The following is a 14,723-nucleotide window of genomic DNA, read 5'->3' as shown; positions in this document are numbered from 1 at the left end:
AAAAGTTGTTAACGCAGCTTGAGATGACCCCTCACAGGGCCACCTGCTATTTCTGAAGGTAAGAAGATTAACATCTTGTTGAGCTGTGCCAGGGAGACTATGTCCAGGTGGAAGGAAGCAGTGAAGTAAGAAACCCACCTGGAGATGTTCTAGTTTAAATGTCCTTAAACTAGACACAGAATTTTTCACCTGAAAATCCCTATTGAAAAAAATGGAACTCTTGGCTGATTTGTTATTGAGATACCTGGGAATACAATCTAAGATGAAAAAAAAAAAACAGATTATATAATATTCTCTGTATTTGAAAGACGTCTTTGTTTTGTTAGCAGTTTTGTTTCAGTAGGGTTTTTGTTGGAAATAGATGATTTCTGAAGTGCAGCAGTTTTTCAGACACTTGATTCCTACTCTTTCCTTCCTGATCCTTTTCTGCAAGTGTATATATACTTTTCCAACCTCTGTATACATCATTGTAAATAGCCAGTTTTTATCAGTCCCCTTTTGTTATCTCTGGTGGCTGTGGTATTATTAATGTGACAAGGAATCAGATGTTCATGCTGATTCGTAACTCCGTATCTGCTGCTTTCTTTGTTCTTATTGCTGAGAACAGTAGTGCAGTAAACAAGACGATGCCGATAAAGGGTCTGACTTCTCATTCTAAAGTAGGCGCATAAATAAAGCCTACTCTTGGACAACCATGAAAAGAACATTTTTCACTTAGTTCAACCTAGATTAAGTAAGCATTTGTGCAGTAAAATCTCTGCTTCCAGCTGATGAATTTTCCAGACTCACATTTTTTAGGTAGATCTTATGATCACCAAGTTGGTGAGGAATCTCAGAGTTCATTTTGACTCCAGGCTTTCCATTTATAGTCACCCTTTCCCCTTGGCTTCCTGCCTTCCAAAGAGATAGCCAGCATCATAGCATTTACTTTCTCCAGCTGTTGTGTGCACTGTGTTTGTTACAAGGAGAATTAATTACTGTAACGTACTTTCTTTTGTTTCGGAAAGCTGCATTGTAGCTCTTGTTCCCTTAAAAGATTTCCTGTTTCCTAATCTATTGTAGGCAAATTTCTGTTTTTGTACAGGTCATGATTTTTAGTGTAATAATCATAATACTGTGTTTGCTGTTAGATAACTGTTTCAACATCTTTTTGGCGAAGATGATCATGTGCTGTGTGCTGAAAATTGGGTAATTTGAGAGACTAAAAGTGAGAGCAATTTTTTTTTTTTAAGATTTTAAGAGAAATTATATCAGTATGAAGGAGTAATATTATTCTCATGTTATTGTGTTTCGTAGAGTAATTGGTGGTTTTGTTTTTTCTATAAAGAATTTATTCAAGCCTGTTTAAATATATGTATGTATTGACTAAGAGTGAAGGTTTTCGTTTCCAAAGGGGAAAAAACCCAACAACCATGGCTTTAAGAAGCTTAACATACAGCATGATTAACAGAAAGGGTGAACTTCAGAGCTCTCACTGAGATCAATGACAGCTTGAAGTTTCACATAGCTGTTGAATGGGGACTTGAGGGCAGGACTTTTGGGGCTTTTAAAAATTGCTTGTACACATTTCTAACATCTTGAACATACTTTTAAGTTTGGATTTTGATTTTGAGTTGAAATTCAGAAATTCAGAACAGCTGTTACAAAAGCTGGTCCAAAGCTCACTGTGTGTATTAGCATTCCTTACTGTGCTTTTGCCTTTTATCCTTTTATTCTCCATTGTAATAAGCTTCTAATTACCTTGAAAGGTTTTTGGTGGTGGTTGTTTTCATTGTTGTTGTTTTGTTTTATGGAAAAGAGGAGCCTTCCTCTTCACTTCTGCAGTATTTTCTTCAACCTGTTGTTAGATTGCTTAGATGATTTAAATTCTGCTCCTTCATTCACGACTTTAATCAAGATTAAACAGAGCCCCTTGTTTCCCCTCTGGGAAGCTTGCAGATGAGAAACAGGTGCTGGGGGAAGTAGCACTGGTGACTGTGTGTGAGCTTCTTTCTTCCCGTGTGGTATCAACCGAGTGCTGCGTTATGATGATGTCAGAGGGGCAATGTGCCATTTTTCAGGTGAGATGTAACACAGACTTTAATTGCTGAGTCTGAGGCAACTCCTGTCCAGGCTCAGATAGGTTGTGTTCAGCTCCATTGCAGTTCAACTTGAGCAGGGCTGAAGAGGTCCCCATTGTGATCTTTGTGTTGTGACATTCGTTGCGCTGGATGCTGACTGTTGCCATGTTTCCAATGGCAGTGGTTGCAGGAAGGGTAATGTAAACCCAGCGTCCTATTCTGATTGCAGCGTGGGTAATTACATTCTGCCTTCCTAATTTTCTTTTGGATTTGCAACTGGATCCTGTGCTAAACTGTGGTGTCAGGTTGCTATGTGCTGTTAAACAGTTCACTCCTTAAGCTGTTCCATTTCAGTCATGGGCAAAGTGATTCATGTGTGTGTATAATCCATTAGTAACAATTGTAAAGCACTCTGGGTTCTATCTGGATGAAAAGTGCTTTGTGAATATAAAGTCATTATCCTTACTTGACAGTTCTGTTTGCCAACACTTGTCAGAATTACCACAGATTTTTCATCTTCTGGCTCTGATGGTTTCAGTATGTTCCAGATAAATATATCCAATCATCTCGAGTAAAATCTGGGAGACTGAAACTTCTCTTCCACAAAAAGAATATACTGTTTTCTTATGTGGTTTGGGAGCTACAAGGTCTGTCTGTCTCCTGCTCCCTTAAATGGTGGCGAAGTCTTAACTTTCGATATATCAAAGTGGTCACTTTTTTTCTTTACAGCCTTGTTGCAATGAATATATATATATATATATATATTTAACAATATATTTCAGGATAATTCTGCTCTTCTCTGTCTGCTTTGGGTCCATCTGCAGCCAGTTGGCAGGCAGCAGTTCCAAAGCACAGCACGTGGATTTCTGAAGGAGTTGCTGAGCTGTATGTGGTTTCTCTGTTTTCTTCAGTACAGTTGCTTGCTCTGCAGCCTTCGGGCTCTGCGGTAACTGTTAGTGATGAACAGTAGTGACACCTTCATTTGCTGGAACTGGGACTTGTCACTGATACTGAAAGCCAGCAAAAGACTAGTTTAAAAAAAAAAAAAAAAAAAAAAAAAAAAAAACCAGCAACTCCAAAATAACAATCAGAAGTACATCTGTCTAATGGCCATATAACTGTGGCAGCTAATTCTCTTAAACATTGGATGTAAGCCTATCAAGAGGTTGTGTTTAAGTGCCTTCTGGAGAAATGACCTAGATAAAACCAAAATTCAGCATGCTAATGTAAGTACAATTCTTCTGTGCACTGCCAAACACATTGTGCCTCGCCCCATCAAATACTTTTTTCCTCCCAAAAACAATACCTTATTTTAATATTACTGGCAAAATTTCTTGTAGATATTAAGCTAAATTTTCAGTCATCTTGAAAATATTGACTAAAATTGGCTAAAACATTCATCTTCATGAAATCTTGTTTTAAATTTGTCTGTTCTCCCACTAGAAACTTCATGTATGCGGTGACAGGAGATAAATACCGTAGGTCTTTACTTTCTCCGTAGAGTGGCCCATGTGGGGGAAGTAGCTGGATGAGAATTACCTGTTTTTGCTTTGATGTCTTGTAAGTGGAACCCAGGTGCAGCAGTGGGAACACCCTCCCAGGAGAAAGTTGTGTTGGTTGTACCCCCTGAAAGACAGCTATGGGGGGAGTACATGACAGAGTAGAAAACAAAGAAAATTGAAAGGTGAGATGTTTTCCAGCAAATGTAACTGCAAATGTAACGTAGAATGTAAATAATGGAAAGTTGGGCTTTCTTGACTGTTGGGGGAAATCTGGGAGGCTACTGTGTGGTTTCTTATTGATGGTGATTAGCCTAAGAATCAGTAGTAACCTTTTCTATGTTAGCTTCATGTTAACTGGGGAAGTGATGGAATAGAATATTCAGAGTGTGCTGGTCAAGTACAGGGCAACAGCCTTTAGTTAATACGGCTGCAGAAGTGTTAGATTCAGTCCTAGGGAAGGTATGGGATTAAGTACTGGCACCAGAATGAGGGATGAATGCCACTGTACAAGTTGCTGGTTATGTAGCCAGGCTCATCTCACAAGATGGGACTAGAATAATACATAAAGGGTAAGAGCAAGCACATTTGCTGTCTCTCATTGCATCAGGAAGAGAAACTGCAAGTTAGGGTAAAAGCCAAGATGAGATTGGCAGAAGAATAAATAGTTGTAAACTGTTCATCAGTAAATATTGCCTGGAAATTGGAGGAAGGATCCAGAGGACTAGAGGGACAAAGGTCTGGAATAGCTCCGTATGTAAGGGCTGGAAGAGGGACCAGCCCTATGTAGTTTAAAGAGGGAGTTTTCCACTTAATATAAGAAATCATGTAGCATAATAACCTGAAATAACCAGGAACTGGAGTGGCTGAATGCCTGCTACAGGTTCTCATGTCTTCATTCTTTCAGTGGGGTCTCACAGGCCCACATTGCTCTATCTTCCTTCCTCCATCTGAAAGCCATGATACAGCTGTCTCACCGGCTCACCAATGGCTTGTACAGCAGCCACAGAAATGTCATTGCCACTTGCTAGCAATAGATTTTGTTTTCTGAGGGGATTCCTATGGCAGCTGTGACATTTGCAGGCTAGGATATGTAAAAGCTCACCTTGAGCTGCATGGCATTGTACTGGCTGTAGGTAGCCAGGGCGGCCCCCAAGAGTTGGCAGCAACAAGAAGATTGGATCAGCCTGAAAATATCAGTAGAGCAGAAAAAGCTGAAATGGGATGTGAGACCAGCATGTCTCCTGCCTCTTTTTTAAGAGGATTCTGTTGCTATGGCAATCCTGTCTTTCCCCAAGCTCATTTTATTGAAGAAAGCCCTGGAATGGAAGACTGAATTCAGCTGTTTCACAAAGTAGCAATTATTCGGAACAATCAGGGAACTTATGGCCTGTGTCTAAGCCACAGGGCCTTTCTCATGAAATTGGTGGGTCGGTTGTTCCAAGACCCTTGACATTCTGTGTTATGAAGCACAGAAGGATATATTCTTTAAATAGTTTTTTTTTTTTACATGGTGTGGTATTTGGAAATATGTAAACATTCTCATTCCTTATTTATTCATCCCGACACTGAGAAAGCAGTGTCTAGTTCCCAGGCTGCAGGCCAGAAGGGGCTTCTGTTCTTCACAAAGTTGATGATACAGTACCAACTTCCTGGTGCAAGGATGAGGGCTATTATTAACCCATAGTCTCCCACGCTGTCAGTCCCATTACCACTTGCTTGTCTCTGCAGGAGAGGCTGCCACTGTGAAAAATCAGTCCATTAAGCAGGATTTAGTTATATGACAGTTGCATTGGGCCGCACTGAACCTGTGCCTAGCTTGGTGTCCTGTCTCCAACAGCGAGTGGAGTGCAGAGATGAGAGTGTTGTTCCCAGTGCAGTTTCTGGATTTGTTTCTGGCCTAGAAACTTTCTGAGCTGAGTGTAGTTTCTCCTCTCGGAGATTCCTTTTCTCTGAACTTTCCACCTCTCCCTTGAACTCATGGGAATTACTAGCAGTTAGAGCATCCTTTGGCCAGAAGCTCACATCTTACAGACTGCAGTGAGAAGAGCTGTCATCTTTTTCCAGATTTGGTTCCTGCTGCTTTATATGCACTCTGCTTAGTCTGTATATTAGAAGAAACAATGAGCATCTAATCCCACCTACCCTCTCCATGTTTCTCATGCTTTTGTAGTCCTCTTACCACATCCTTCTTCAGTCATCTCTTTTCCAGACAACAGAGTCTGGTGTACTCAGTACTTCCCCAGACAGAAGACATTCCATACCTTTTGGATCATTCCTGCTGCCCTTCTCTCAAACATTTCCAATTCCATTAAAGCTCTTGTGCTTGGGGAAAGAGAATACATCAGCAGGGAAAAAAAACCAGCACATTTTAATGGTCTGTTTCTAAATGATAGCAGACTCTTAGCTAATGGTGCTCTGCCACTTTAGCCTTCTCAGCTGTCATATTTTTGCAAAGGAATGAGTTGCTGCACATGGCTTACGATACAAATGCTGCTCTGAAAGTAATGCTTACTGTGTTGTTACATTGGCTTACAATGTCAGAGGCAAATATTGGTGGTATGGCAGTGTAGGCTGAACCTTCCCACCAATATTCCATTATATTTTGTTGCCATGTGATGAATGGGAGCGGAGGGGCAGTCTGGCAAAATGGGGTCTGATACGGAAGTGGGTATGAAGCAAAGGTGTGTCATTGAATTCCTCCATGAGGAAAAAATGGCACCCCTTGACATTCATTGACTCTTGCTGAACATTTATGGAGATCACGCAGTGGGTGTGAGCACAGTGAGGCAGTGGGTGGTGCGTTTCAGTTGTGGTGGCAGTGACAGTGGGTCACCTCCACCGGTGCAGATTGTTATGAGCATGACATGCAGGTTCTTGTTCATCAGTGGTGAAAATACCTAGCTAGTGATGGTGACTATGTGGAAAAATAGTGTTTTGTAGCTGAGAATTTGCTCTGTCAGGTAGTGTTACTGTGTTCTATGTATCTATTGTAATTTTCTTGGAAATAAATATGATGCATTACTTTTGGAGCAGCCTACATTGAAAACAAATGGGGTATATAAACTTCTTAGTCCAAAGTCCGAAATGATTTGCAAATATTGGGACTACCTTATGCATGTTAGTTATTTCTTGGTGGGTTATGATGAGAAATCATTTCTGCTGCTTGCTGTGCAACTTTGAGTTTGTAATGGAAATGTATTTTTCCCTTAAAGGCAGAGGTCGCTTGACTGAATCTTCAGCTTTTACTAGTAACATTCTTATTTCACCTATGCCAGTGTCTAGTTTTGCAGCCTTCAGGTACTTCCTTCATTTCTGTGTGTCTTCTGTAATGCAGGCTTACTACCTGCTCGGGTGTTAGGAGTGATTGAGGCGCGTATGATTTGTTGAGGTGGTAATTGTCTTCAATGCCATTTCTTGTTGCCTGGTTTGTAAATCACAAATGCCAATGCAGGCAGTATTTGCTCTCCAGAATTGTTTTCCAGTTTTTCCAAGATAACTGTTCTAGTTAATAAATATCAGAAATTCTTTTCATTGCACATTCCTCAGATACCAAAGTGGCTAATTCCAGAATGAAAACAAGCAGTTATTTATTTAAAGCTTGGAAGCAGTGTTTGTACAAGTGCACATGCATTTTTAGCATACTTTTTAAATTTTTTAAACATACTTTATTTAATTTATAATGAATACAGAATCTCTGATTAATTAATTGGCAAAATGCACACTGAACTCACTGGATCAGGATCTGCTTTGTGAATTCAGCTCTTACGGGACAGAAACAAACCTACAAACCCATTTTTCCACTTTGTGTCTTGATTTCTGTCTGCTAATGGAGGTGCTGCAAGAGACTTAATTCACAAGGTGTTATAGGTCTGACCATGCTTGAAAGATGCAGGGACAGCTGCAGACAGACAGTGGAGGGCAGCAGCATCAGTGTTAGATGTTGGTGTAGAAAGCAGTTTTTCGTGTTTAGGAAAGAAGTGAACTTGCTTGTTTAAACAGATTTTTATGCAAATATTTGTTTCTGTAGAGCTCAGAGGAATCTTTGTGTTTCTATTTTTATTTTTATTTTTTCTAGGAGTAGGTAAAAAATCTATGGTTCTTATTTACACTATTTCCATCTATTGGGGCACTAGCTGCCATCCCAGTACAATGTTTACAGAATATCACTGCTTAATATACTCTTTGTTTGGCTCACTAATCAGAAGGAAAAATCCTTTGTTAAGTATAAAATAAATAATGTTCAAAGTGAAGATACTATAGTATAGTACAGTATACAAAGCATCTTTGTGTTCAATTTCTTTGTTTCTCTGTAATATTTTAAGGTACAGTAATGTTAGTATAGCGTTGCTACATTACACAGTATTACAGAAACTGGGTAAAAGTGGACCCTGCAGAATTAATTTTCTCTGCCTTGAAATATCTGAAGGTATTTTATATTTTGATTTATAAGTAAGAAGAAAGATTTGTATTTTTTTTTTTTAACAGAAAGAGTTTTATAGTAGGCCAATGCTCTTTCATCAAACCATTTTTTTTCCACTGCCATTTGAAGCAAAAAATAATCTTAAGACTTCAGTACGTGTCAGGGTATATAAATTCCTTCAGAACCATAATCTCATGCACACTGCAGTTCTTAATGACTGTACACTGTGGTTCTTACTGACTGTAACTGTTCTTTTGAGACATAATCCACCTCCTAATACTTAGAGAAAAGGACAACTATTCCTAAAACATGCTGGCAAAGTCCAGCTAACCTTTCGGGTGTCTCAAGTGCTGTTTTTCCTAGCTTGTATTTTGGATGCTATTTCAGGACCTCATTGGCATGGTTCTGTAGATGGCACAGATACGTCCTGTTATACAGAGCAGTTGCTAAAATAATCCAAGATGGTCACCCCTCATCTTGGCAGTTTTCCTTACAAAATTGCCCATACTAAAAAACCATGAGTGCTCCCCAGTCTGCTGTGTTTGTTATTTTTTGTGATGTAAGACTCGCCCAGCTAGTCCAGAGTCCTTTAACTGCTCTTCTACAGTCACTGTCACAGTTCTTGTTGTTCATGGAATTACTGTATTTTATGGCTGTGGCCATAAGCTTGAATTTCAGTAGCGTGTGGATAGTCTAAAAGGGTCGTGGCTTTAATCAACTTCTAAATGACTCAGTAACTACTTAGCTAGACTGTTCCACTTACATAGGCTGCCAGCAGTCTTGGGAATAGATTCACAGGGAAAAAGTTGAGATAGCATCACTTCTGAGAAGTGTTTTGTAACTGTCATTTTTATTAACAAAAGTTAGGGTAGAGAACTTGGGTGTTTCAAAATAAATTGGTTAAAGGTAGGTTTAGAAACCAATCGTGTTCTAGCATTTGCCAGCAGTGGAAATGATGTAGAAAAAAAAGTTTAAAGTTAGAACTTAATGACTGTACTTACTTGAAATAAAACAGTCATATTATTCAAAATAACTCTTTGTATTCATAAAGAAAGTATTTCCAAATCATGTTTCAGACTTTCAATTGTGTTGAAGTAAAGCCTAGATTAAAAGAATCTTTCCTCTATCTTCTCTCACTTTAGCATGTGTACACAACTACTGCCATAAATGGGACAAATTTCTGTACTTCAGCAAAGGATGCTGTCTTCATTCTGGCAAAGAGTTCTGCTGAACTTGCATCTGTTAGCTGTTTTGGAGATTTTATCATATTTCTAGGAAAGGTAAGTTTAAAAGAAATAAAAAAAGAAGTAAAAGAGTAAAGAAAGTGCTCTTCTGTAAGAATGAAGTGAAAAATCAGGGTCTCGTTTTATTTTTGTATATCGGAAGTAAATGTTTGTTTTTGTTGAACTCATTGTTAATGCTCAAAGCTGAGCTTGGGAGAGAAAGTAATGTTTGAGGAACTTAATCCTTTTTATAGCCCTTACTGCTATTTGTGTGTGCTGTAGCAGTGTCCTTGGCACCACTCTTGTACTTTCTATTGCAGAGAGCCTTTGGTAAATGTACAGTAAAAAGTTGCCTCTGCTCTACAAAATAGACACACTGAATTGAACGCAAAGTGTGGTAACTACATGATGCCAGAACCTGCATAGCCATCTCTCATGGCTGTTGGGATGTACTGTTAAAATATCAGCTGTAATTACTATGTGATTAGCAAGGCTGAATTTCTTTCTCGATGCCCTTACAGGTTTTTGTTGTATGTTTTACTGTTTTTGGAGGATTGATGGCATTTAACTACCACCGGGAGCTGCAAGCTTGGGTAGTTCCTCTGTTGCTGGTTGGATTTTTTGCCTACTTGATGTCCCACAGCTTTCTGTCTGTGTTTGAAGTGACACTGGATACCATGTTCCTCTGCTTTGCTATTGATGTGGAAACAAATGATGGATCTGCGGAGAAGCCGTACTTTGTGGACCAGGAACTGCTGGTAAACTTGAGTGATCACAGCAAAGATACTTGCTTCTAACCTTTTGGGGAGTTTGTCTTTCCATGGCACCAAGTAATCTGACCCTCATCCCATACTATTTCCTTAGATCAGGGTGGACTCAGGGATGCAAATTATATATGAATGTATAAACATAAGTAAACGAACTCCCAGTGGTCCCTCCATGCTATGGTCTGCTGCCTTCTGATGGATCCTGTAGTTTTGAACAAACTTAATTCAAATTTGAGTTGCTCTGCTTCATCCATGCACAGATTCTTATGCCAAATACCATACTGGGTCTCTTGATTACATCCTTCTGTTGCAGCCTGGTTGTTCTGCCTCTTACTGCGATAATTACTGTGTTGTATTAAAAGCTTTCCACAGAGAATTATTACGTAGCTCGTAGTGATGAAGAGCTTTAGTTAACAACTGTATCTGAAGCATTTGAATATACAAATGCCATTATTTTCATATGATGAAAATATTAGAAGAGACAGAAGTTTTTTTTTCCCTTTCATACTGTTTTGGCAGTTGTCTTTTTCTTCATGAACCATGTGACAGAATCTTGGTGATTCATGATAAATTCCGCAGCCAGAACAGCTCATATGATGTGAATCTTCTGGATGGATTTCTACAGAAAAGCATTAAAAGAACCGGGTGCTTTTTTGTTGTTGTTGTTTTTGTTTTTAATGCTGCTCTTAGATTCCCGAAACGTTCCTAGATTTTCATGTAAAAACAAACAAAAAGGAACCAAAAGGCAGCCTCAAGATAGGCTTAACCCTTTTGACAGAGAAAAGCAGATAGATCTTTGGCCTTGATTCAGAACAGTACTTAAGCAAATGTTCTGAATAGGAATATCTTACCTAATGGAAAACTCTGAAGCCTTGACCTTTGTTCTTCTTCCCTTTCTTTTGCCAAATGCTAGAATTCTTCTTAAGCCAGTTCTCCTACATGAAACAAACAGAGGCTTTCCTTTCTCCAGTTTTAGACTTTTTGGTAGCTTTTCTTTAACCCTGGTCTTAATTCCCTATAGTTAGCTGTGCCCTGGAGCCTGGGGTGAGGAGAAGACTTCCCGCAGGGGTGAGCAGCCTTCCCAGCTTTGTATGGAAAAACTGGGGGCAGCATGTCCAAACTCCTCCTCATTGCATAATTAAGAGCACATTGTTCACACAGCCCAGAACTTGGAGTTTCCCAACACATGAAGGCACTGACATGTGACATCTGTGTTTCAGTTGGGTGATAAACATCTGGGGGTGGAAGGGAGGCTCTGGTGGTGGGCGGAGAGCTGGGAGTGATTCAGATGGACAAGGAGTCCCCGTTGCTGCGGCAGGAGAAGTAATGGGGATTCTTGATTCATTCTCCTCAGCTGCTTTTGCCACCCTTGCTGCCCCTGCTGTCCCTCCCAGTATTACTGTGTCATCCAGCTAGTTGCGTAGTCCCACGTTAATTATCTTCCTTTACAAGGTGATTGTTTTTTCTTAAGTAATTATTATTTTTTAAATAATGATGATTGAATTCCCAAATGATCTCACCCTGCTTTCTCTCTGTAGATGTTTGTGAATCAAAATAACAAGTTAACAGACAAGCAAAAACACAGAAGCATGAGACGGGACAGTGAAGATGGGACAGAGCTCCAACCCATGGTGAGGCAGGAGTGCAGGCTGGGAACTTGCCTGCCAGCTGATGTGCTTGTCTTTGTGTCCTGAGAACAGCTGTAGACCGTTACACATGTTTTCTGATGCCTCACAGCAGCCATCATGCTGCATCCCTCTCCTACTTTTCCTTCTATTGCTTTCCCCTCTCAGGAAACCCTCTGCTGGTACATAATGGATGGATCAAATATTTGTACTCATCTGTCTTCCATTCCCACTCAGTGTGCCCAGCAAAGGATGAGAAAAATGAGACAACAGCAAGGGGGTGGGAGAGTAATGCTGTGTGGGTAGTCCTTCATGTGTCTGCTGTAAGACAAGCCAAAACAGCAGCAGGCCACTTGATAGAAACGTTAAAGTTCTAGAACTCTAATATTAGTGCTTAAATGGCTTTCTTCTCCAGGACAAGACATGCCACTCCACCCCCCACCGCCTTCTTTTTCTAGTAGTGCCTATATTTGTTTCTTCTCTTTTATGCTGGGGTAAAAATAACAAGATGCTAGAAGGGAGCACTGCCCTTCCCCCAGGCTTGGGAAGGTCCTGGGAGTAAAGTTCACTGACATCTGAGATGCTGCAAATTGCCCAAGCTGAGGAACTGCCCCAACTAGTTCAGAATTTGGGGTGACTTCAGCCTCTCATTGTTATAGAAAGGGATGGCTGTACTTGTTCTTTTCATTGTTTGGGTCTGTTTTTGCATTCTTCGGTAATACTTTGCCAAGCACAGAAACTGGGGAGCTTCTGATCCCTAAGAGAGGATTGAAGATGTCAGACACAAAAGAACCATAATTATTTTCCCAGTTTACTTTTACAGACATATAAATGCAGTTACAGGACTACACATTACTTGCCTACTTTTTTCTCTTTGTAGACCTGAATGGGAAATGCATTGGGAAGTACTAAAGCAGATCAGCAAGAGCAGAAACAGTTGCAGAAAAAAAGTAAAGGTTACCAACAACCCAGGACAAAGTAACAGTTCTGTAAATCTCTGCTGTACCCTCTGCACTGCTAAAATAATCTGTTTGCATGAATAATGTATTTTGTGTCAGCACACCTGATTTTTATTAATAGTGTTGTTACAACGGTGTATCAAAGTTGTTAATAAACAAATTTCTTGTAAGTTTCTGTGCCATCTAACTTAAATACAGAATTGACAGGTCTCAAGCTGCCCTTTTTATCTTCGTGGTGTATCATTTAACGTGGATTAGTTTTTGAAGTTTGTAGTTGGACTGTGTCTATAAAACAATTTTTTATGGAGTCCCCCTTGTTCCGGGCAGGGGGTGGTTCTAGATTTTATTCAGTTGAGCATGATTGTATTCTTCCTTTTAAAACTCCTTTAACTGTTTGTTTGAAGTGAGGTTTCAGGTAGGAAAATTACTTGAACCAGGGATTTCAGTGTAGTACACATCAGTGTAGGAAGTAAGACACTGCTGCAGGTAAGTGACTCAAATGGTCCATAATGGTCTCGTAACAGAATAGCTTGCTAAACCTTTGATTAGTCACAGCTTGGAAGTGACATACAGAAAATCAAAGCTCATTGGTGCTCTGAATGCCAGATCTGTTTTCATCTGGATACTTCGTCTGATCTGCTGCTGAAAAGAGTTGCCTGCCAGGAGATGCTCAGAAATACTTGCTTCTGATTCCTCTAATATGAGCCGCTTCAACAAGTCAAAGGATAAGTGATAGATGATGAGAAGGGAAAAGGAAGATTAATTAATTTCTAGCTGGTAGGTGAAGTTGGATGGGGCCCTGGACAATCTGAACTAGTACTTGATCTAGGGGCTGGCAGCCCTGCTGGCTGGTGCAAGGGGGTTGGAACATGGTGATCCTTGAGGTCAGGCCATTCTACGATTCTGTGATTTTAAACACTTGGGTATTTCTGGTGCTTGGGATGCTGAATGAACAATAACTGTCCATTGTTGAGAAAGCACCACAGACAAGGTACTGCAGAGGGACAAAACCTTTCTTCTTCCACACTAAGATTGTTTCCAGGTAACGGTGTCTGCACAGTGTAAAAATTTTATCAATATACAAAGCAGGGCTTTGAAGTTTCAATTACTACAGAATGGAGTTTTCTTCTGTTTGTATTCATGCTTATGCTGCATGTCTTAGCCCCTGACTTGAGAACTTGCTGAATGGTGGAAGGAGGGGACATTTTTAGAAGTGTATCTCCATTTATAGATAATCTGTATGTTGGACAATCTCTAAATGATTTCCAGTCTCAGAGGTTCTTTGGTTCTGTTCATTGCAATTATTGATTCAGTATCACTGCCTCCAGTGCAGCTGCTGGGTGGGGAAAGGACTTCTAGATGATTACTAAGTTCGTTTTGCTTTTTAAAGAAGGAAGTTAATGAATTTCCCAGTTAAATTATATTTGAGTGTATTTCATTTAAGCAGTGTTGTAGCCAAAGAGTTACAGCTGTGACAATCTCATGGTTTCAGAGGATAGTTCAGAGTGCATACCTTTTAACTAAGTTAGTCCTTTTAACTGAAATAGCTTTCAGGTGTGACAAGAGACTTCCTAATCATACACATGCTGCTAGTCATTATGTCAACAGCCTCCAAATGAAGCATTCCTGCCTGCCACAAATCCTCACCTGAGCTAGAAGAATAAATTACCCTTACAGAAACTGGTTGCTGTTCTGCTTCCCCATAGGATACCATGGTATCCTAAACATGGTATCCAACTAAAGCAGGCTGAAAGTAGAGCTCTTGTGAATGCCATCAGATAATTGTCCAAGCCACTTTAGGCATTTGCAGTGCCTACCTGGAGAGCAGCCCAATAGTGTGTGGAGCCCTGGAGTGATCGATGCAGTTTCCTGCAGCTACAGGTGACTGGATTCGGAGGAATTGAAGGTATGATTGTAATTACTTCCCTTAAAGAAACAGGAGCTGGGGCTATTTGAATATCAAGAGAAAACTACATATTGCAGTAAGTTTTAAGCAAGGCAGTTTGTATTTGGTGTCGTCTTCGAACTCTTAGGTACCCCTGGTGAGTGACAGAAATGGGCACATGGAACTGTTTGTGTGCCTTGTGCCTCCTTTCAGGTACATACAAAATAAATGTGGGCAAGTAGTTCAAAGTATGTTCTGGCTTCAGGAAGAGCAGGAAGGCTT

The 14,723-nt window shown here is 40.0% G+C and overlaps 1 protein-coding gene across 1 annotated transcript in view; it reads left to right on the top strand.

Annotated features, from left to right (window-relative positions):
* SLC44A3 (solute carrier family 44 member 3) overlaps positions 1-12,770 on the top strand; it is a 38,238-nt gene extending 25,468 nt beyond the window's left edge. The window contains exons 13-16 of the mRNA XM_042873986.1: positions 9,125-9,262; positions 9,727-9,963; positions 11,511-11,603; positions 12,478-12,770. Coding sequence (XP_042729920.1) covers positions 9,125-9,262; positions 9,727-9,963; positions 11,511-11,603; positions 12,478-12,483 — 474 coding nt within the window. The 3' untranslated portion in view covers positions 12,484-12,770. The remainder of the gene's footprint in view (positions 1-9,124; positions 9,263-9,726; positions 9,964-11,510; positions 11,604-12,477) is intronic.
* The last annotated feature ends 1,953 nt before the right edge of the window (positions 12,771-14,723 follow it).

Source organism: Lagopus leucura, unplaced genomic scaffold, assembly GCF_019238085.1.
Source record: "Lagopus leucura isolate 7727_CA_CO unplaced genomic scaffold, USGS_WTPT01 Super-Scaffold_100009, whole genome shotgun sequence".
NCBI classification, from domain to species: domain Eukaryota; kingdom Metazoa; phylum Chordata; class Aves; order Galliformes; family Phasianidae; genus Lagopus; species Lagopus leucura.
The sequence above is the reverse complement of the archived record's forward strand: the minus strand, read 5'-3'. Positions and strand labels throughout refer to the sequence as shown.